Below are 24,078 nucleotides of genomic sequence, written 5' to 3' on the forward strand. Positions count from 1 at the left end.
TTTCATATCGTCATCCATATGTGTCGTTATATCGAACAGCCCTATTTTGAACTCTCCTCGTCCTTTGAGTGCGCAGTCGCCTTTGTTATATAGCAAGGTATTTAAAATGAATAAATAAATATCCCGTTCATTTCAATACGCATGATCTGAGCATGCGCGGAATGACACGGAGCTATTCTTTGATCCTTTGATCTTCTCAAAGGGGAGACTGTGACGTGACGGTCGACCGCACGTCACAGTCTCCCGTGACGGTTGACGTCACTATCTCTGCCACATGAGTCTATAAATAGAGGTGCTTTAACACAGTTTACCTTTAGGACGGCCGCACCTAGAAAATAGTTTTCATTAATCTTGCGCTTGTAGTTAGCAAATATAAATAAATCACGTCTTTCAATCGTACAATACTGCAAGAATTAAGGAAAGCAATAGAGAACTCGTCATCTGTAAACATGTCAAACTCCGTTTGGGGCGCGATTTGCACTGTGGGCACTTATGCTCACAAAATTATGAGAAAAACGTTGGGATTTGATGACCAACGTTCACCCACTGCTGACCAAACTGTATGCGAGGCACCTGAAGTTCGCTGTGGTAACCAAATTTTACACGCGGAACATGAGGTACCATTGCCAGATCAGCATATACCTGAACCCCGCTTCAGCAGCTGCAGAGGACAGCATAATCAGAATAGCGGTTTAAACCAAGTGTGTGAAATTCTTCACCCTGAACATATACAGCAGCAGCCTTCTGTGATTCAAAGACATCAGCTATGGGAAAATTCAAATCGAGATGCAGCAGACCCTGCTGAATCCAGGATCTCAGACCTAAGACCTAGTCAAAGAGTCTCAGAACACCATGATGAAATTCTTGGTAGCAATAATAGTTTTGTCAATTAAGCTTTCTTTCCCCACCTGCAGCATGCACCTATTTTCCACTTTTCTGGATTTGACAGCACTAATTAGAGCATCTGAGTGCTCACCCATCATTTGGTTCAGTCCAAGCCATAGCTAATTGTTTGCTGGTGGTTTGAGTTGGTTGTCAGTCCACGCAGGAGTCTGATTGCTCCGTAAGGTGAGAAACATCATTTCATTTTATTTTAAAATTTCATCAAAATACTAAATTCATTAGTTCACTTTGGCAGCCCCCAGTTTTATCCAAACCACAGAAGCCACAGGTGTGCTTAGTCATTGCATTAAGCCTGTACATAATTCAGACAGTTTTAGAATATTGGACCTCCTTTTTAATCATAAATTTAAAAACAAATCCTTCAAAATCTGTCTCATCATAATAAATATACATTCAAGTGAACATTAAATTCTCTTACTTTAGGCTTAATTACGCAGAACGTTTGATCAGGAGGACATCAGGTGTTTTAGGAAAGTGATTTGGAGGTATTCATGCCATTTAGGGTCCAGTAGGTGGCAGCATTGACCAAAAATTCTCGTCACAGTCTCACAATTTTTAATCTCCTTTTCACACATTTTTCACACATATCCTGTTAGTCAGACAGCATCTCTGTATGCATGAAGCTGCACGCATGTATCACCTTCATTTAAAAAAAAAAAAGGAGCCAGCTATTTTATTACTGTTGACCTTGTAACATTTATCATTTCAAACATAGCACAAGTCTAAAAGCATACCTGATCGGCAATCATAAGATTAACTAAATGATACGTCACCTACTGTGTGGACTGCAGGTGCGTTGTTCTGTGACGTCACTGAAAATGTTTCCAGCTTTAAAGTCTGAGGCTTTCTCTGTGTGGTGTCTGCACTCCCACGGGTCAGACATGCCAGTTAGGAGAAAACAGGAGAGCATATGAATGGGGCAAGAAGCTTAATTATTGCTACCAAGAAGCAGAAGACAAAACTGAAGTAAAAGGATTCTGTGAAGTTAAAGGAATCAAATGAAATCCATTCATTTCATTGAGAATTCAAGTTTATTTATGTGGCTTTGAATGCAAACAACAGCTGCCTGTCTCTAATACTGTAACATGTAACATGACAGAAATTCCTCCAATTAGTAGTAATACTTTAACATAACACAAATGTTATGATTTGGCACAAAAATCATGATTTGGCAAAAATACTATGATTTAGCAGAAATACTATGATTGAGCAGAAGTACTAAGATGTAGTAAAAGTACTTTGATTTAACAGAAATACAATTATGGAGGAGTAATACTTTAAAATGGGAGAAATATTGATACACACACACACATACACAGAGCCTAAAGGGAAGAGTATTTGTGCCATGGAGTGTTAACAAGAATGTGAGGTCCATATTAGAAAAGCTGGTAAAATCATAAAAGTTTGCAGAATTGTAATAAATGATGAATATGAATTACTGGTCTGTGACAGTGTATTAATTTGTAGGGAAAAAAACATGTTGACCAAGGTGGAATCGAACCCACGATCTTTGGCTTGCAGACCTGTGTCATTACCAACTGCGCCACTGGGAAAGAGAAGAGCTGCTTTGAAAAACAGGGTGATGAGGAGTCAGAATTAGATCGCGGTGAGAGGCGAAAAACGCCGTTTTTTGGAGTTACAAAATGTTGTGTAACTCAAAAACTAGGTGGACTAGAAGCTTAATTTTTGTACTGGCTGAATCAGCTTTGGTGTACTTTGACTGCGATTTTCATTGCTCTTTGTACAACCGTCACTGAGATATGACGAGAGAGGAAACGGAAGACCTCAGATATGATTGGCTGGCTGGGGACCTGGCAGAAATATATAGAAATAGTATGATTAAGCATAAATACTACATTTACCAGAAATACTATATTAAGCACAAATCCTATAAAAAGCAGAAATACTATATTAAGCACAAATCTTATGAAATAGCAGAAATAGTATGATTTAGCACAATAGTAATAAGTTAAACAGAAAAATTGGAAAAGCAAAATGGACAGCTGAAAAAATGCTGAACATGCTGAGGGTCCCTCAAATATACTTGTTAAATGAAAAAAAAAGTTTATTTATGTGGCTTTGAATGCAAACAACAGCTGCCTGTCTCTAATACTGTAAGGTAGTCCCTACAGTATTAGAGACAAGGCCAGCAATCTGATGAAAACTCCCCGTTGGGAAGAAACCTCCAGCAGAACCAGGCTCAGGAAGGAGCAGCCTTCTGCCGTGACTGGCTGGGTTTTCAACTGTTGTTTGCATGACTGAGATGGTAAGAGCCTAATTAACCCCATTATACCCCAATTATTAGTTATTTCCCTATTAAAATCGTCATAGTCCAGTTAGAGCCAAATAAAGTTGGCACTGACATTAGGTTTGTCTTCACCTTTTCCATTTCCATAGAGGAAAATTAAAGGTATTGTGTTAAAAATGAAAGTAAACTAGAAAAATTTGCATTTCCTGCGAAAATGCAGTGTGGATGCTTAAAGCTGAAGCTGTATGCAAAAAGTAGCTGAAAAAGCTGAAAAGTTGCAGAAATTGTAAAAACTTTGCAGAAGCAAAAGAAGTTTGCTAAAATGGAATAACTTAGCAGAACTGCAATATCTTAGAGGAAACATAATACTTGGCAGAAATACAATAGCATAGCAGAATTTAGCAGAAATATTGTAACTTACCAGAAACATGATAACTTCTCAAAAATACAAGAATTTAGGAGAAATAGTATAAGATAACAGAAAGAATATATTTAGCCAAAAATACTTAAACATTACAGAAACACTATGATTTAGAAAAATAGTACAACAGAGCAGAAATATTGTGATTTACCAGAGACACTGTGATGAACTATGAATATTGTAATTTTAAATTAAGACTATGTTTTAGCACAAATATTATAATTTGGCAGAAATACTATAATTTAGCAGAAATACTATATTAAGCACAAATCCTATAAAAAGCAGAAATGGTATGATTAAGCATAAATACTACATTTAGTAGAAATACTTTGTTTTAGCACAAATCCCATAAAAAGCAGAAATACTGTACTATGATTTAGTAGAAAAACTATAATTAATCAGAAATACTAAATTTAGCAGAAATACTATATTAAGCACAAATACTATGAAAAGCAGAAATAATATGATTAAGCATAAATACTACATTTAGCAGAAATACTATATTAAGCACAAATCTTATAAAAAGCAGAAATACTATATTAAGCACAAATCCTATAAAAGCAGAAATAGTATATTAAGCACAAATCTTATAAAATAGCAGAAATAGTATGATTTAGCACAATAGTAATAAGTTAAACAGAAAAATTGGAAAAGCAAAATGGACAGCTGAAAAAATGCTGAACATGCTGAGGGTCCCTCAAATATACTTGTTAAATGACAAAAATCTGAAAAAAAATTTATGACAGCCACACAATTACAAATATGTACACATGAGGAAACACACATGCACAGAGAGACACACACACAAGATCCAATTCAGTCAACCAGTCTAACTATATTCAATTTAAATCCTACAATGACATGCTGCCAAATAAGGGCAGGGTCCTCTCTCTCCCACTAAACACACACACACACACACACACACACACACACACACACACACACACACACACACACACACACACACACACACACAGAGGGAGAGAGCTGCCGAATTTAAATCCACCAATCAGAGTGGCTGTTTACGTTTTCCCGCCAAAACAGGTGCATCTTTTTACACACGCAGCACAGAGAGGCACAGGATTATTGCAGCCTATTTCTCATAGTGAGGACTCCCCTCAAACAAATGACCATAATTTCCTAACTGTAGGGGCTAGAGCGGTCATTCTTACACCGTTTTGTTCAGAAGTGATTGGGGAATCTTCAAGTGTTGACAATTTATCATTCAAATATGAATTTTTAGAGATATATGACATGGATGACTTATTGACTTAGAAGCCACGAATTCCCCAATATGCAAATTTGAATGGCTCAGGCCACATATATGATTGGCTGGCTGGGAAGCCATGCAGGCCCTGATATGATTGGCTGGCTTAGAAGCCATGAAGGCCCCAATATGCAAATTTGAATGCCTCAGGACACATATATGATTGGCTGGGAAGCCGTGCAGGCCCTGATTTGAAAATTTGAATGTCTCAGTCCTCAGAGAGGATTGGCTGCCTGGGGACCTGGCAGATATATATATAGAAATACTATGATTAAGCATAAATACTACATTTAGTAGAAATACTATGTTTTCGCACAAATACTATAAAAAGCAGAAATACTATAATTTAGCAGAAATACTATATTAAGCACAAATCCCATAAAAAGCAGAAATACTGTACTATGATTTAGTAGAAAAACTATAATTATTCAGAAATACTACATTTAGCAGAAATACTATATTAAGCACAAATCTTATAAAAAGCAGAAATACTATATTAAGCACAAATCCTATAAAAGCAGAAATAGTATATTAAGCACAAATCTTATAAAATAGCAGAAATAGTATGATTTAGCACAATAGTAATAAGTTAAACAGAAAAATTGGAAAAGCAAAATGGACAGCTGAAAAAATGCTGAACATGCTGAGGTTCCCTCAAATATACTAGTTAAATGACAAAAATCTGCAAAAAAATTTATGACAGCCACACAATTACAAATATGCACACATGAGGAAACACACATGCACAGAGAGACACACACACAAGATCCAATTCAGTCAAACAGTCTAAATATATTGAATTTGAATCTTACAATGAGATCATCCCATTAAAAGGCTTTCTCTCTCTCTCTCTCTGTCACACACACACACAAACACACACACGCACACGCACACACAAACACACACAGACAGACACAGAGGGAGAGAGCTGCCGAATTTAAATCCACCAATCCGAGTGGCTGTTTACGTTTTCCCGCCAAAAACATTTAGTAGAAATACTATGTTTTAGCACAAATACTATAAAAAGCAGAAATACTATATTAAGCACAAATCCTATAAAAAGCAGAAATACTATATTAGGCACAAATAGTATAAAAAGCAGAAATACTATAATTTAGCAGAAATACTATGTTAGGCACAAATCCTATAAAAAGAATAAATACTATAATTTAGCAGAAATACTATATTAGTCACAAATCTTATGAAAAGCAGAAATAGTATGATTTAGCAGAAATACTGTATTTAGCACAAGTACCGAAAAGTACCAGAAATACTATGATTTAGCAGAATAGTAATAACTTACAAAATTACAAATATGGAGGCATATTGAAACAGAAATGCACAGAGGGACACACAAACACAGGCTCTAATCCAGTCAACCAGTCTAACTATATTCAATTTAAATCCTACAATGACATGCTGCCAAATAAGGGCAGGGTCCTCTCTCTCCCACTAAACACACACACACACACAAACAGACAGACACAGAGGGAGAGAGCTGCCGAATTTAAATCCACCAATCAGAGTGGCTGTTTACGTTTTCCCGCCAAAACAGGTGCATCTTTTTACACACGCAGCACAGAGAGGCACAGGATTATTGCAGCCTATTTCTCATAGTGAGGACTCCCCACAAACAAATGACCATAATTTCCTAACCGTAGGGGCTAGAACGGTCATTCTTACACCGTTTTGTTCAGAAGAGATGGGGGAATCTTCCAGTGTTAACAATTTATCATTAAAATGTGAATTTTTAGAGATATACGACATGGATGACTTGTTGACTTAGAAGCCACGAATTCCCCAATATGCAAATTTGAATGCCTGAGGCCACATATATGATTGGCTGGCTGGGAAGCCGTGCAGGCCCTGATTTGTGGATTTGAATTCCTCAGCCCTCAGATATGATTGGCTGGCTTAGAAGCCATGAAGGCCCCAATATGCAAATTTGAATGCCTCAGGACACATATATGATTGGCTGGGAAACCGTGCAGGCCCTGATTTGAAAATTTGAATGTCTAAGTCCTCACAGAGGATTGGCTGCCTGGGGACCTGGCAGAAATATATAGAAATACTATGATTAAGCATAAATACTACATTTAGTAGAAATACTATGTTTTAGCACAAATACTATAAAAAGCAGAAATACTATAATTTAGCAGAAATACTATATTAAGCACAAATCCTATAAAAAGCAGAAATAGGATGATTAAGCATAAACACTACATTTAGTAGAAATACTATGTTTGAGCAAAAATCCTATAAAAAGCAGAAATACTATATTAGGCACAAATCCCATAAAAAGCAGAAATAGTATGATTAAGCATAAATACTACATTTAGTAGAAATACTATGTTTTAGCACAAATAGTATAAAAAGCAGAAATACTGTAATTTAGCAGAAATACTATATTAGGCACAAATCTTATAAAATAGCAGAAATAGTATGATTTAGCACAATAGTAATAAGTTAAACAGAAAAATTGGAAAAGCAAAATGGACAGCTGAAAAAATGATGAACATGCTGAGGGTCCCTCAAATATACTTGTTAAATGAAAAAATCAGCAAAAAAATGCACAGGGAGAGAGAAGTAAGTTTCTAGGTCAGCCTGGGAGCTGCTAAATTTGAATCCACCAATCAGAGAGCCTGTGTACTTTTTCCCGCCAAAACATGTGCATCTTTTTACACACGCAGCACAGAGAGACACAGGATTATTGCAGTCTATTTCTCATAGTGAGGACTCCCCTCAAACAAATGACCATAATTTCCTAACTGTAGGGGCTAGAGCGGTCATTCTTACACCGTTTTGTTCAGAAGTGATTGGGGAATCTTCAAGTGTTGACAATTTATCATTAAAATATGAATTTTTAGAGATATATGACATGGATGACTTATTGACTTAGAAGCCACGAATTCCCCAATATGCAAATTTGAATGCCTGAGGCCACATATATGATTGGCTGGCTGGGAAGCTCTGCAGGCCCTGATTTGAAAATTTGAATTTCTCAGTCCTCACAGAGGATTGGCTGCCTGGGGACCTGGCAGAAATATATAGAAATATTATGATTAAGCATAAATACTACATTTAGTAGAAATACTATGTTTTAGCACAAATACTATAAAAAGCAGAAATACTATAATTTAGCAGAAATACTATATTAAGCACAAATCCTATAAAAAGCAGAAATACTATATTAGGCACAAATCCTATAAAAAGCAGAAATACTATATTAGGCACAAATCTTATAAAAAGCAGAAATACTATATTAGGCACAAATAGTATAAAAAGCAGAAATACTATAATTTAGCAGAAATACTATGTTAGGCACAAATCCTATAAAAAGAATAAATACTATAATTTAGCAGAAATACTATATTAGGCACAAATCTTATGAAAAGCAGAAATAGTATGATTTAGCAGAATAGTAATAACTTACAAAATTACAAATATGGAGGCATATTGAAACACAAATGCACAGAGGGACACACAAACACAGGCTCTAATCCAGTCAACCAGTCTAACTATATTCAATTTAAATCCTACAATGACATGCTGCCAAATAAGGGCAGGGTCCTCCCTCTCCCACTAAACACACACACACACACACACACACACACACACACACACACACACACACACACACACACACACACACACAGAGGGAGAGAGCTGCCGAATTTAAATCCACCAATCAGAGTGGCTGTTTACGTTTTCCCGCCAAAACAGGTGCATCTTTTTACACATGCAGGACAGAGAGGCACAGGATTATTGCAGTCTATTTCTCATAGTGAGGACTCCCCTCAAACAAATGACCATAATTTCCTAACCGTAGGGGCTAGAGCGGTCATTCTTACACCGTTTTGTTCAGAAGAGATGGGGGAATCTTCCAGTGTTAACAATTTATCATTAAAATATGAATTATTAAAGATATTTGACTTCTAATGCACCATAACTGAGCAGAGCGAAGCAAAAACTGCCTTGACTTGCCCTCAAACAACGCTTTCTAACTCTAAATCTATTTGGAGTATCGATATCATTCTTTCACCGTAAGAGACAGCAGGCTTTGGTGAACAATCATGGAAATTTTCAGGTCTCTGTGGAAATCCAACAAAAAGTTATGACGAGAGAAAAAAGTGGTTCATTTCCAGAGTTTGAAATCTGAAGAAATCTGAGCGAAGGACAAATTTCCTACCCTCAAACAAGTCCAACTCATTTCAGAACGGTAATAGGTGAGAAAGAAATTCTTGAATTGTGAGCGTCACAAGTGTCTGAAGATATACCGGGACAAGCCTCATGTCTTAACTTTGCTTCGTTAAGGAGATATGACGATTCGAATATGCCTCTCATTACAGAAATCCAGCGGTCATTTTGAACAAGCTCTCCATTCACTTTATATGGAGAGGTTTTCTGACATTGTGTTGGTCTGAGGAGATTTGCCAAAATTCTATAAATCCCACAACAATGATAGTGACATTTTCTGAAAGCCAGCAAAAATACCTACATTTTGATGTATAATTTGTGGAAGTTGAGTGAAAATTGAGCAAGTAGCAAACAGTTGTTCGGACATGAAGAGAAGACTGCAAAACCTTCAGTGACACACTGGAAGCCAAGAGCATAGCAACGATAACAACGCATGTATTTTGTGAAAAATCACAATTTTGCAACTCAAAACTTTAAGAGGCATAAAAGTAAAACAGTAAAAGATTTGAAAAAGCTGAATCATACCTGAATAGCCCAATATTTTGTGAACATTTTAAAGTTTGAATGGTTGTTCTAGGTGAAAGTATGAGGAAGTAGTTAAGTTTCAAAAACAAGCAAAATTTAGCAGAATTTTGGAAGTTTCCCATTCATTTCAATGGGACAAATTAAAGGAAAAAAGCTTAATATTTTAAAAAGTATAATAGCAAAAAATAGCAAAAGTCATAGCGATCATTAGCAGAAATAGCAGAATAGTTTAAAATTTGAACGGTGAAAATCGGCTGAAAATTATGGAAGTAGTTAAGTGCCAAAAAAAGCACAAAAAGTGGCAACTAGAATAAAGTAGAACTAGAAAAATTTGCATTTCCTGCGAAAATGCAGTGTGGATGCTTAAAGCTGAAGCTGTATGCAAAAACTAGCTGAAAAAGCTGAAAAGTTGCAGAAATTGTAAAAACTTTGCAGAAGCAAAAGAAGTTTGCTAAAATGGAATAACTTAGCAGAACTGCAATACCTTAGAGGACACATAATACTTGGCAGAAATACAATAGCATAGCAGAATTTAGCAGAAATATTGTAACTTACCAGAAACATGATAACTTCTCAAAAATACAAGAATTTAGGAGAAATAGTATAAGATAACAGAAAGAATATATTTAGCCAAAAATACTTAAACATTACAGAAACACTATGATTTAGAAAAATAGTACAACAGAGCAGAAATATTGTGATTTACCAGAGACACTGTGATGAACTATGAATATTGTAATTTTAAATTGAGACTATGTTTTAGCACAAATATTATAATTTGGCAGAAATACTATAATTTAGCAGAAATACTATATTAAGCACAAATCCTATAAAAAGCAGAAATGGTATGATTAAGCACAAATACTACATTTAGTAGAAATACTTTGTTTTAGCACAAATCCCATAAAAAGCAGAAATACTGTACTATGATTTAGTAGAAAAACTATAATTAATCAGAAATACTAAATTTAGCAGAAATACTATATTAAGCACAAATACTATGAAAAGCAGAAATAATATGATTAAGCATAAATACTACATTTAGCAGAAATACTATATTAAGCACAAATCCTATAAAAGCAGAAATAGTATATTAAGCACAAATCTTATAAAATAGCAGAAATAGTATGATTTAGCACAATAGTAATAAGTTAAACAGAAAAATTGGAAAAGCAAAATGGACAGCTGAAAAAATGCTGAACATGCTGAGGGTCCCTCAAATATACTTGTTAAATGACAAAAATCTGCAAAAAAATTTATTACAGCCACACAATCACAAATATGTACACATGAGGAAACACACATGCACAGAGAGACCCACACACAAGATCCAATTCAGTCAACCAGTCTAAATATATTGAATTTAAATCTTAGAATGAGATCATCCCATTAAAAGCCTTTCTCTCTCTCTCTCTCTCTCTCTCTCTCTCTCTCTCTCTCTCTCTGACACACACACACACACACACACACACACACACACACACACACACACACACACACACACACACACACACACACACACAGGGAGAGAGAAGTAAGTTTCTAGGTCAGCCTGGGAGCTGGTGAATTTGAATCCACCAATCAGAGAGGCTGTGCACTTTTCCCCACCAAAACAGGTGCATCTGTTTACACACGCAGCAGCACAGAGAGACACAGGATTTTTGCAGTCTATTTCTCATAGTGACGACTCCCCTCAAACAAATGACCGTAATTTCCTAACCGTAGGGGCTAGAACGGTCATTCTTACACCGTTTTGTTCAGAAGAGATGGGGGAATCTTCAAGTGTTGACAATTTAATATTAAAATATGAATTTTTAGAGATATATGACATGGATGACTTGTTGACTTAGAAGCCACGAATTCCCCAATATGCAAATTTGAATGCCTGAGACCACATATGTGATTGGCTGGCTGGGAAGCCGTGCAGGCCCTGATTTGTGGATTTGAATTCCTCAGCCCTCAGATATGATTGGCTGGCTTAGAAGCCACGAAGGCCCCAATATGCAAATTTGAATGCCTCAGGACACTTATTTGATTGGCTGGGAAACTGTGCAGGCCCTGATTTGAAAATTTGAATGTCTCAGTCCTCACAGAGGATTGGCTGCCTGGGGACCTGGCAGAAATATATAGAAATACTATTATTAAGCATAAATACTACATTTAGTAGAAATACTATGTTTTAGCACAAATACTATAAAAAGAAGAAAAACTATAATTTAGCAGAAATACTATATTAAGCACAAATCCTATAAAAAGCAGGAATACTATAATTTAGAACAAATAGTATAAAAAGCAGAAATACTATAATTTAGCAGAAATACTATGTTAGGCACAAATCCTATAAAAAGCAGAAATACTATAATTTAGCAGAAATACTATGTTAGGCACAAATCCTATAATTTAGCAGAAATACTATATTAGGCATAAATCCTATGAAAAGCAGAAATAGTATGATTTAGCAGAAATACTGTATTTAGCACAAGTACCGAAAAGTACCAGAAATACTATGATTTAGCAGAATAGTAATAACTTATTGAAACACAAATGCACAGAGGGACACACAAACCCAGGCTCTAATCCAGTCAACCAGTCTAACTATGTTCAATTTAAATCCTACAATGACATGCTGCCAAATAAGGGCAGGGTCCTCTCTCTCCCACTAAACACACACACACACACACACACACACACACACACACACACACACACACACACACACACACACACAGGGAGAGAGGACTAAGTTTCTAGGTCAGCCTGGGAGCTGCTGAATTTGAATCCACCAATCAGAGAGGCTGTTTACGTTTTCCCGCCAAAACAGGTGCATCTTTTTACACACGCAGCACAGAGACATAGACCTGCTTCTTTCAGTTTATTTCACATAGTGAGGATTCCCCTCAAACAAATGACCATAATTTCCTAACCATAGGGGCTAGAGCGGTCATTCTTACACCGTTTTGTTCAGAAGAGATGGGGGAATCTTCAAGTGTTGACAATTTATCATTAAAATATGAATTTTTAGAGATATATGACATGGATGACTTGTTGACTTAGAAGCCACGAATTCCCCAATATGCAAATTTGAATACCTGGAGCCCACATACATGATTGGCTGGCTGGGAAGCTGTGCAGGCCCTGATTTGTGGATTTGAATTCCTCAGCCCTCAGATATGATTGGCTGGCTTAGAAGCCATGAAGGCCCCAATATGCAAATTTGAATGCCTCAGGACACATATATGATTGGCTGGGAAACCGTGCAGGCCCTGATTTGAAAATTTGAATGTCTAAGTCCTCACAGAGGATTGGCTGCCTGGGGACCTGGCAGAAATATATAGAAATACTATGATTAAGCATAAATACTACATTTAGTAGAAATACTATGTTTTAGCACAAATACTATAAAAAGCAGAAATACTATAATTTAGCAGAAATACTATATTAAGCACAAATCCTATAAAAAGCAGAAATAGGATGATTAAGCATAAACACTACATTTAGTAGAAATATTATGTTTGAGCAAAAATCCTATAAAAAGCAGAAATACTATATTAGGCACAAATCCCATAAAAAGCAGAAATAGTATGATTAAGCATAAGTACTACATTTAGTAGAAATACTATGTTTTAGCACAAATAGTATAAAAAGCAGAAATACTGTAATTTAGCAGAAATACTATATTAGGCACAAATCTTATAAAATAGCAGAAATAGTATGATTTAGCACAATAGTAATAAGTTAAACAGAAAAATTGGAAAAGCAAAATGGACAGCTGAAAAAATGCTGAACATGCTGAGGGTCCCTCAAATATACTTGTTAAATGAAAAAATCAGCAAAAAAATGCACAGGGAGAGAGAAGTAAGTTTCTAGGTCAGCCTGGGAGCTGCTGAATTTGAATCCACCAATCAGAGAGCCTGTGTACTTTTTCCCGCCAAAACATGTGCCTCTTTTTACACACGCAGCACAGAGAGGCACAGGATTATTGCAGCCTATTTCTCATAGTGAGGACTCCCCTCAAACAAATGACCATAATTCCCAAACCGTAGGGGCTAGAGCGGTCATTCTTACACCGTTTTGTTCAGAAGAGATGGGGGAATCTTCCAGTGTTTACAATTTATCATTAACATATGAATTTTTAGAGATATATGACATGGATGACTTGTTGACTTAGAAGCCACGAATTCCCCAATATGCAAATTTGAATGGCTGAGGCCACATATATGATTGGCTGGCTGGGAAGCCGTGCAGGCCCTGATTTGTGGATTTGAATTCCTCAGCCCTGATATGATTGGCTGGCTTAGAAGCCATGAAGGCCCCAATATGCAAATTTGAATGCCTCAGGACACATATATGATTGGCTGGGAAGCCGTGCAGGCCCTGATTTGAAAATTCTAATGTCTCAGTCCTCACAGAGGATTGGCTGCCTGGGGACCTGGCAGAAATATATGGAAATACTATGATTAAGCATAAATACTACATTTAGTAGAAATACTATGTTTTAGCACAAATACTATAAAAAGCAGAAATACTATATTAAGCACAAATCCTATAAAAAGCAGAAATACTATATTAGGCACAAATAGTATAAAAAGCAGAAATACTATAATTTAGCAGAAATACTATGTTAGGCACAAATCCTATAAAAAGAATAAATACTATAATTTAGCAGAAATACTATATTAGTCACAAATCTTATGAAAAGCAGAAATAGTATGATTTAGCAGAAATACTGTATTTAGCACAAGTACCGAAAAGTACCAGAAATACTATGATTTAGCAGAATAGTAATAACTTACAAAATGACAAATATGGAGGCATATTGAAACAGAAATGCACAGAGGAACACACAAACACAGGCTCTAATCCAGTCAACCAGTCTAACTATATTCAATTTAAATCCTACAATGACATGCTGCCAAATAAGGGCAGGGTCCTCTCTCTCCCACTAAACACACACACACACACACACACACACACACACACACACACACACACACAAACACACACACACACACACACACACACACAGAGGGAGAGAGCTGCCGAATTTAAATCCACCAATCAGAGTGGCTGTTTACGTTTTCCCGCCAAAACAGGTGCATCTTTTTACACACGCAGGACAGAGAGGCACAGGATTATTGCAGCCTATTTCTCATAGTGAGGACTCCCCTCAAACAAATGACCATAATTTCCTAACCGTAGGGGCTAGAGCGGTCATTCTTACACCGTTTTGTTCAGAAGAGATGGGGGAATCTTCCAGTGTTAACAATTTATCATTAAAATATGAATTATTAAAGATATTTGACTTCTAATGCACCATAACTGAGCAGAGCGAAGCAAAAACTGCCTTGACTTGCCCTCAAACAACGCTTTCTAACTCTAAATCTATTTGGAGTATCGATATCATTCTTTCACCGTAAGAGACAGCAGGCTTTGGTGAACAGTCATAGAAATTTTCAGGTCTCTGTGGAAATCCAACAAAAAGTTATGACGAGAGAAAAAAGTGGTTCATTTCCACAGTTTGAAATCTGAAGAAATCTGAGCGACGGACGAATTTCCTACCCTCAAACAAGTCCAACTCATTTCAGAACGGTAATAGGTGAGAAAGAAATTCTTGAATTGTGAGCGTCAGGGGTGTCTGAAGATATTCGGGGACAAGCCTCATGTCTTAAAGTCGCTTCGTTAAGGAGATATGACGATTCGAATATGCCTCTCATTACAGAAATCCAGCGATGATTTTGAACAAGCTCTCCATTGACTTTATATGGAGAGTTTTGAGACCTTGTGTTGGTCTGAGGAGATTTGCCAAAATTCTATAAATCCCACAACAATGATAGTGACATTTTCTGAAAGCCAGCAAAAATACCTACGTTTTGATGTATAATTTGTGGAAGTTGAGTGAAAATTGAGCAAGTAGCAAGAAGTTGTTCGGACATGAAGTGAAAATTGCAAAACCTTCAGTGACACACTGGAAGCCAAGAGCATAGCAACCATAACAACGCATGTATTTTGTGAAAAATCACAATTTTGCAACTGAAAACTTTAAGAGGCATAAAAGTAAAACGGTAAAAGATTTGAAAAAGCTGAATCATACATGAATAGCCCAATAATTTGTGAACATTTTAAAGTTTGAATGGTTTTTCTAGGCGAAAGTATGAGGAAGTAGTTAAGTTTCAAAAACAAGCAAAATTTAGCAGAATTTTGGAAGTTTTCCATTCATTTCAATGGGACAAATTAAAGGAAAAAAGTGGAATATTTTAAAAAGTATAATAGTTAAAAATAGCAAAAATCATAGCGATCATTAGCAGAAATAGCAGAATAGTTTAAAATTTGAACGGTGAAAATCGGCTGAAAATTGTGGAAGTAGTTAAGTGCCAAAAAGTGTACGGAAGCAACTGGAATAATAAAGTATAAAGAATAAAGAGAAACAGGAACTCAATAGTGTGGATGCTTAAAGCATCCACACAACTAGAAAGATTTGCATTTCCTGCGAAAATGCAGTGTGGATGCTTTAAAGCTGAAGCTGTATGCAAAAACTAGCTGAAAAAGCTGAAAAGTTGCAGAAATTGTAAAAACTTTGCAGAAGCAAAGTAACTTTGCTAAAATGGAATAACTTAGCAGAACTGCAATATCTTAGAGGAAACATAATACTTGGCAGAAATACAATAGCATAGCAGAACTTAGCAGAAATATTGTAACTTACCAGAAACATGATAACTTCTCAAAAATACAAGAATTTAGGAGAAATAGTATAAGATAACAGAAAGAATATATTTAGCCAAAAATACTTAAGCATTACAGAAACACTATGATTTAGAAAAATAGTACAACAGAGCAGAAATACTGTGATTTACCAGAGACACTGTGATGAACTATGAATATTGTAATTTTAAATCAATACTATGTTTTAGCACAAATACTATAATTTGACAGAAATACTATATTTAGCACAAATCTTATAAAATAGCAGAAATAGTATGATTTAGCACAATAGTAATAACTTAAACAGAAAAATTGGAAAAGCAAAATGGACAGCTGAAAAAATGCTGAACATGCTGAGGGTCCCTCAAATATACTTGTTAAATGAAAAAAATTGGCAAAAAAAAATATAACAGCCACACAATCACAAATATGGACACATATGGAAACACACATGCACAGAGAGAGACACACACAAGATCCAATTCAGTCAACCAGTCTAAATATATTGAATTTGAATCTTACAATGAGATCATCCCATAAAAAGGCTTCCTCTCTCTCTCTCTCTCTCTCACACACACACACACACACACACACACACACACACACACACACACAGAAGTAAGTTTCTAGCTCAGTCAAGCAGCCTTGGAGCTGTTGAATTTGAATCCACCAATCAGAGAGCCTGTGCACTTTTTCCCGCCAAAACAGGTGCATGCAGCACAGAGAGACACAGGATTTTTGCAGTCTATTTCTCATAATGACGACTCCCCTCAAACAAATTACCATAATTTCCTAACCGTAGGGGCTAGAACGGTCATTCTTACACCGTTTTGTTCAGAAGAGATGGGGGAATCTTAAAGTGTTGACAATTTATCATTAAAATATGAATTATTAAAGATAATTGACTTCTAATGCACCATAACTGAGTAGAGCAAAGCAAAAACTGCCTTGACTTGCCCTCAAACAACACTTTCTAACTCTAAATCTATTTGGAGTATCAATATCATTCTTTCACCGTAAGAGACAGCAGGCTTTGGTGAACAATCATGGAAATTTTCAGGTCTCTGTGGAAATCCATTAAAAAGATATGACGAGAGAAAAAAGTGGTTCATTTCCAGAGTTTGAAATCTGAAGAAATCTGAGCGAAGGACGAATTTCCTACCCTCAAACAAGTCTAACTCATTTCAGAACGGTAATAGGTGAGAAAATAATTCTTGAATTGTGAGCGTCAGGAGTGTCTGAAGATATACTGGGACAAGCCTTATGTCTTAACTTTGCTTCGTTGAGGAGATATGACGATTCGAATATGCCTCTCATTACAGAAATCAAGCGGTGATTTTGAACAAGCTCTCCATTGACTTTCTATGGAGAGTTTTGCGACTTTGTGTTAGTCTGAGGAGATTTGCCAAAATTCTATAAATCCCACAACAATGATAGTGACATTTTCGGAAACCCAGCAAAAATACCTACGTTTTGATGTATAATTTGTGGAAGTTGAGTGAAGATTGAGCAAGTAGCAAGAAGTTGTTCGGACATGAAGAGAAGACTGCAAAACCTTCAGTGGCAGACTGGAAGCCAAGTGCATAGCAACCATAACAACGCATGTATTTTGTGAAAAATCACAATTTTGCAACTGAAAACTTTAAGAGGCATAAAGGTAAAACGGTAAAAGATTTGAAAAAGCTGAATCATACCTGAATAGCCCAATAATTTGAGAACATTTTAAAGTTTGAATGGTTGTTCTACGTGAAAATATGAGGAAGTAGTTAAGTTTCAGAAACAAGCAAATTTTAGCAGAATTGCAGAAGTTTCCCATTCATTTCAATGGGACAAATTAAGCTTAATATTTTAAAAAGTATAATAGTGAAAAATACCAAAAGACATAGCAGGAATTAGCAGAAATAGCAGAATATTTTAAAATTTGAACGGTGAAAATCGGCTGAAAATTGCGGAAGTAGTTAAGTGCCAAAAAGTGTACGGAAGTCCCAAGAGGAACTCAATAGTGTGGATGCTTAAAGCATCCACACAATAAAGAATAAAGAGAAACAGGAACTCTATAGTGTGGATGCTTAAAGCATCCACACAATAAATTAATATAGCTTGAATTTTGTTGACCAAGAACAATAAAATGCAAAGGCAAACGCAAGTACATCCTACAGCACGTGACATCATGTGTGCCACATAATGTCTGACCTCTTGGACCATTTTCCAGAACATGGGACGAATAGCCACAATTGCTGACTTGCACATGTTAGACACTGTGGTAATGGATTGTCCTAAAAATCCAGTTCCTCTCCTGATGATAGAAACCCCTCTATGAAGAATCCCATTATGTTCTTCTCTCCCTTCCAAAGGAGGCCTGTCTCTGTTCACAATTTCATCATGGTGTTCTGAGACTCTTTGACTAGGTCTTAGGTCTGGGATCGTGGATTCAGCAGGGTCTGATGCATCTCGATTTGAATTTTCCCATAGCTGATGTCTTTGAATCACAGAAGGCTGCTGCTGTATATGTTCAGGGTGAAGAATTTCACACACTTGGTTTAAACCGCTATTCTGATTATGCTGTCCTCTGCAGCTGCTGAAGCGGGGTTCAGGTATATGCTGATCTGGCAATGGTACCTCATGTTCCGCGTGTAAAATTTGGTTACCACAGCGAACTTCAGGTGCCTCGCATACAGTTTGGTCAGCAGTGGGTGAACGTTGGTCATCAAATCCCAACGTTTTTCTCATAATTTTGTGAGCATAACTGCCCACAGTGCAAATTGCGCCCCAAACGGAGTTTGACATGTTTACAGATGACGAGTTCTCTATTGCTTTCCTTAATTCTTGCAGTATTGTACGATTGAAAGACGTGATTAATTTATATTTGCTAACTACACGCGCAAGATTAATGAAAACTGTTTTCTACGTGTGACCGTCCTAAAGGTAAACTGTGTTAAAGCACCTCTATTTAAGGACTCATGTGGCAGAGATGGTGACGTCAACCGTCACGGGAGACTGTGACGTGCGGTCGACCGTCACGTCACAGTCTCCCCTTTGAGAAGATCAAAGGATCAAAGAATAGCTCCGTGTCATTCCGCGCATGCTCAGATCATGCGCATTGAAATGAACGGGATATATATTTATTCATTCTAGATACCTTGCTATATAACAAAGGCGACTGCGCACTCAAAGGACGAGGAGAGTTCAAAATAGGGCTGTTCGATATAACGACACATATGGATGACGATATGAAAAAGTCTATCGCTTCATATTACGGCAATATTTTTTTCATGGTTTTTATGGCTGTATCCCAATTCAGGGTCTGCAGCCTTAAAGTACGCAGCCTCAATGGTCCTCAAGGGCCGTGTACTCAAAGACCGCTAAGGCCGGAAGTGCGAGGCTTGTGAAATGGGACGGTCTAGCCTCCGTTGCGCTGCCCAGGTTGCCTAGCAACCATGATAGCTGGAAACGTGTGGTTGACAGAAATTAAGGAGAACATATTTTGTTCGTTTGTTTGTTTCTACATGAGCTTTGTGTGATTTAATAAGTATCTGAGGCTGAGACCACAGGACTGTAAAACATGATTATTGCAAGAACATTTTGAAGAACAGCAGTGAAGTTTTCGCTAAAGCGGCGACAGATGTTGTCTTGGCAGGGATGCATTAAATCAACCTCATCACACAACTGGAAATGAAAAGAGCAGAATAGACAAAAGAATGACATTTTACATTGAGGATTTAAACTTTTGACATGTTTAAAGACACAGACTGGAGATAAATGTAAAGTGCTTTAACCCTTGAACAAAAATTCTAAAGATAATGAACAGATTGATTAATCAGTTAGTACAGAAAATAATAATCAGATTTAGAGACAAAAAAATCATTAGCTGTTTCCCCAATCATCTTAACAATTCTTACCCCTGCAGATGTCCCCAGGAATGGATCTCTCTTTAATAGGTCCACAGTACACATTCCTTCAGCTACCTCTCGACGTCTCCATGCAAAGTTTTTTGTCATGCGGTCTTTCACCAGTGCTGTGTCAGGATGTAGCTTCTTGTGCTGATCATTTAGCACCTTGATATGAGCATCAACGGAGGCTGCATCTTCCCCCACAAAGCACGAATCCTTTGTCAAAGCAGATATCAGTATTATCATAAGTAAAATCTGATAAGTTAATGTTACTCGAAATGCGGTAATTTGTACACCAAATGCTTTGAAAAAAATGCAAAAATGTTGAATAGGAATTGCAAGTTGAGCTGACTTTTGTTAAATCAACTGTGAAGTTCCTTTTTCTATGTTAATGTTATCTGTTAACATGTTTCTTTCAATTAATGTTTACTTTTAGCTTTACAGTGAACATAATAAGACTATATGTTACCTTAGCTCTTAGAGGCTGAGGGTGTGAGGACTTACGAGAGAGGGCTTCAGTCTCTTCAGACAGGAGCTGCTCGATTCCTCTGTGGTCCGATGTTTCTGCGTGCATACAAACTTTTCTTTAACCCGGTTCACTTCTTCGTTGCTGATTAGGGGAGCCCGTTCTGCTTTGAACTTTCTCTTGAGTTGGCTGTGCCAGGTGTCCTAGTTGTTTCAAATGTATATAAGTAGTTAATTATGCTTACTTTATATTAATATAATCTATAAAAGAAACAAAAAAGGAGAGGTACTCACATAACCATTTCCGTGTACATCTCTTAAGAAAGGATACTTCACAATCAGGGCTTTGATGACCTGGATGTAGTCTGAGTGGGTTGGGTACCTGTTTCAAACATAAGAAAAACAACCGACAGTACACTGATTACTCTTATCCTTTCCTGGGGGCTTTTCTGTTCTTCAATTCTTCTAATCATATTGTTATTACCGTAAATAGTATGTTGTAGACCAATGTCAAATCAATGTAGCTAAAGTTGATTTTAATTTTTTAAAAATGGGCGTGGACAAACAGCCACACCTCTCCCAAACTTCATTAATTAATTGACTGCAGTCCTGAATTATTAATTTACTCTTGAGCAAATTCGAAAATGAACACTTTGGATATCATAGTCCAGACAAGGTCTGGAGACACAGGATGTATGGTTTTACCACTATTGCCAGTTCATTGGAACCGTGTGTCACGCCAGACTCGAACGCTGGTCTCCAGATTGGGAGGCAGATGGGCTAAGCATTTGTTCTCTGCCTCTCTTACAACAGCAATATTAATATTAAGAAATTAATGTAATTATTCAGAAAGGAACCCTTACATTGTGTACTATGACAGCATTTCATAAAGAGTCCCAATTATTTTGTTTCGGTACTTCTGTTCTTTCTAGACTGGTTCTTTGAGATCCAAGCGACTCTGGACATCTTGTGGGAATTTTGGAATGGAAATAACTGCAGGCAGTCTACGGCAAGAAGGTATAGAACTGCAATACAGTAGGAAAACAGCATTAACTAGCCATTTTGCAAGCACTTAAATGCATATGCAAATTTAGACATTTATCGCAACTTACCTCTGGTTTGCTTGGGACACTGGACCTTCAACTGTACCTTCAAATGGGTCGACCGGTTGTAAAGTGATGATGACTTCCTTGTAGCGGTTTGTGAAGTCTCTGAACTTCAGCTGCTTTTTGAAAGACTTGTCAAAAAGATATGCAACCATGGTCTCAGTGAGTCCACAGTCTACCGTCAATCCATCTACATCGTTATCTGAAATATAAAGTACAGTATGAAATAAAAATAAAACCATTTTCAAATTTAGTTTTAAAGTGACATTATGGTCAATAATAATAATAATAATAATAAGCTATCATTGTGAATCTGTCTATATTCCCCAAAAGGAAGTTACAATTAATTCTCTTGATTAATTGTTAATATAAATTAACTGGTAATATAAAAATGTAAGTAAGTGTCCCTGCGCAGAGCTTACAGCTCTCATATTCGAAAATCCCACTAAGTAGGTGGAATGGTACAAATGTGTGCCTTCCATTGTTTAAAATCCCTTTGAGCGGGAAACAAGTTAGATGCTATAAATTTTGCTTAGAAAACGATTTTGTTAATAGCTATATTTACATACTAGCATGTTTTGAGAAATTATTGATTTTTTTACATTGTTGTACAGGGTTCGTCACTATTTATTGATAAAACACTCGAATACGGCGGGCAGACAGACGTTGAACATTCCACCAACAGTCTAAATAGTCCACATTTGTACCTTTCTTTGTTTAAAACTTCGCTAACTGCTAGCTTTCGCCCATGTTAAATCTACCTCTTCGGACTTTTGCTAACTCTACTGTAAATCTTTGCGCCTCGTCGTCTGACACGTCAATGCCTTCTTCCATCAACCTTTTAAGGAGCTCCTCCGTGGATAACCCCCTGAGAGTCATTTTCTGCATCAACGCTAGTCAGCGCGGAGGCGGAGCACTCATCGCTGCTGCCTTTTCGGCCTTTGGGATTAATGCGCGTTGCGAACTTGACACATGAAAATACAACATTGTGGTATTAATGCGCAGTTGTTTAGAAACCGTTATGCTGTCTTGGCGAACTATATTTGTAACTTACAAAATGTAGTCACCGTAACATAAAAATCTGCTTGACATTTTAACTTCCAAAGAACCTCGGTTTAACTTGATGTTGCAAATTCCATAAAAACCTCACAATTAATGAACAATTCTAGGATGTAGTAAAAGCACAAAAGTAAATGGCCAAACATAACAGTAAAATGATTTCACGTTTTTGAAAGATTTAAAACATTAAAAAATTATAACTGGAACTTAATAAAATGGAAATGGACCAGTTTTTTTTTAACATCATTTGGTTGTGCCTGCATGTCATTGTGTGTGTGTGTTTTTTAATATAATTTAACATAACTTACACAAAGGTAGGTTACAGATATTCTTTGCATCATAGGATAATTTACGTACAGAGGAGAGGACCAACAGATTTGATTATAACATGTAGCTTTTATGAGCACACTCACATCTCATATGAATTTTACAATTAACCAGGCCCATCCAGATTTTCCCATGCTGACCCATTACCACATTCTGCCCCTGTCACTGCAGTACAGGTCAAAATGGTACAGATTTGTACTTTATTTCAAATTGAACCTTTAAAGGGGCATTTCTGGACTTTTAAAGACCAGTATTGTACTTTTAAGGGAACATTTTAAAAAAAATTTACCTATAGGTACAAAAATGTTCTTCTCTCGTACCTCTATTGGGACAAATAGCCACAATTGCTGACTTGCACATGTTAGACACTGTGGTAATGGATTGTCCTAAAAATCCAGTTCCTCTCCTGATGATAGAAACCCCTCTATGAAGAATCCCATTATGTTCTTCTCTCCCTTCCAAAGGAGGCCTGTCTCTGTTCACAATTTCATCATGGTGTTCTGAGACTCTTTGACTAGGTCTTAGGTCTGAGATCCTGGATTCAGCAGGGTCTGCTGCATCTCGATTTGAATTTTCCCATAGCTGATGTCTTTGAATCACAGAAGGCTGCTGCTGTATATGTTCAGGGTGAAGAATTTCACACACTTGGTTTAAACCGCTATTCTGATTATGCTGTCCTCTGCAGCTGCTGAAGCGGGGTTCAGGTATATGCTGATCTGGCAATGGTACCTCATGTTCCGCGTGTAAAATTTGGTTACCACAGCGAACTTCAGGTGCCTCGCATACAGTTTGGTCAGCAGTGGGTGAACGTTGGTCATCAAATCCCAACGTTTTTCTCATAATTTTGTGAGCATAAGTGCCCACAGTGCAAATTGCGCCCCAAACGGAGTTTGACATGTTTACAGATGACGAGTTCTCTATTGCTTTCCTTAATTCTTGCAGTATTGTACGATTGAAAGACGTGATTAATT

At 36.8% G+C, this 24,078-nt stretch overlaps 2 protein-coding genes across 2 annotated transcripts in view; one reads left to right on the plus strand and one right to left on the minus strand.

Annotated features, from left to right (window-relative positions):
- Positions 1-24,078, plus strand: part of LOC308391962 (plasminogen receptor (KT)-like) — a gene marked incomplete at its 5' end in the record, with an annotated part of 45,774 nt that overhangs the window by 6,205 nt on the left and 15,491 nt on the right. The window lies entirely within an intron of this gene.
- On the minus strand, positions 19,645-21,559 carry LOC308391961 (sterile alpha motif domain-containing protein 3-like). Its single transcript, XM_080874794.1, has 5 exons — positions 21,479-21,559; positions 20,910-20,997; positions 20,655-20,819; positions 20,160-20,366; positions 19,645-19,926 (listed from the first exon to the last, which is right to left on the minus strand). Coding segments are annotated over exons 1-5 (606 nt in total). The 5' UTR covers positions 21,481-21,559; the 3' UTR covers positions 19,645-19,782.

This window comes from Rhamphochromis sp. 'chilingali' (genome assembly GCF_963969265.1).
Source record: "Rhamphochromis sp. 'chilingali' genome assembly, chromosome: 2".
NCBI lineage: Eukaryota > Metazoa > Chordata > Actinopteri > Cichliformes > Cichlidae > Rhamphochromis > Rhamphochromis sp. 'chilingali'.

Coding starts and splice junctions, on each gene's coding strand:
- LOC308391961 (XM_080874794.1), bottom strand. Junction 20,820..20,909: donor ATGTACACGGAAATGGTTAT/GTGAGTACCTCT, acceptor TGAAACAACTAG/GACACCTGGCACAGCCAACT. Junction 20,367..20,654: donor AGAGACTGAAGCCCTCTCTC/GTAAGTCCTCAC, acceptor GCTTTGACAAAG/GATTCGTGCTTTGTGGGGGA.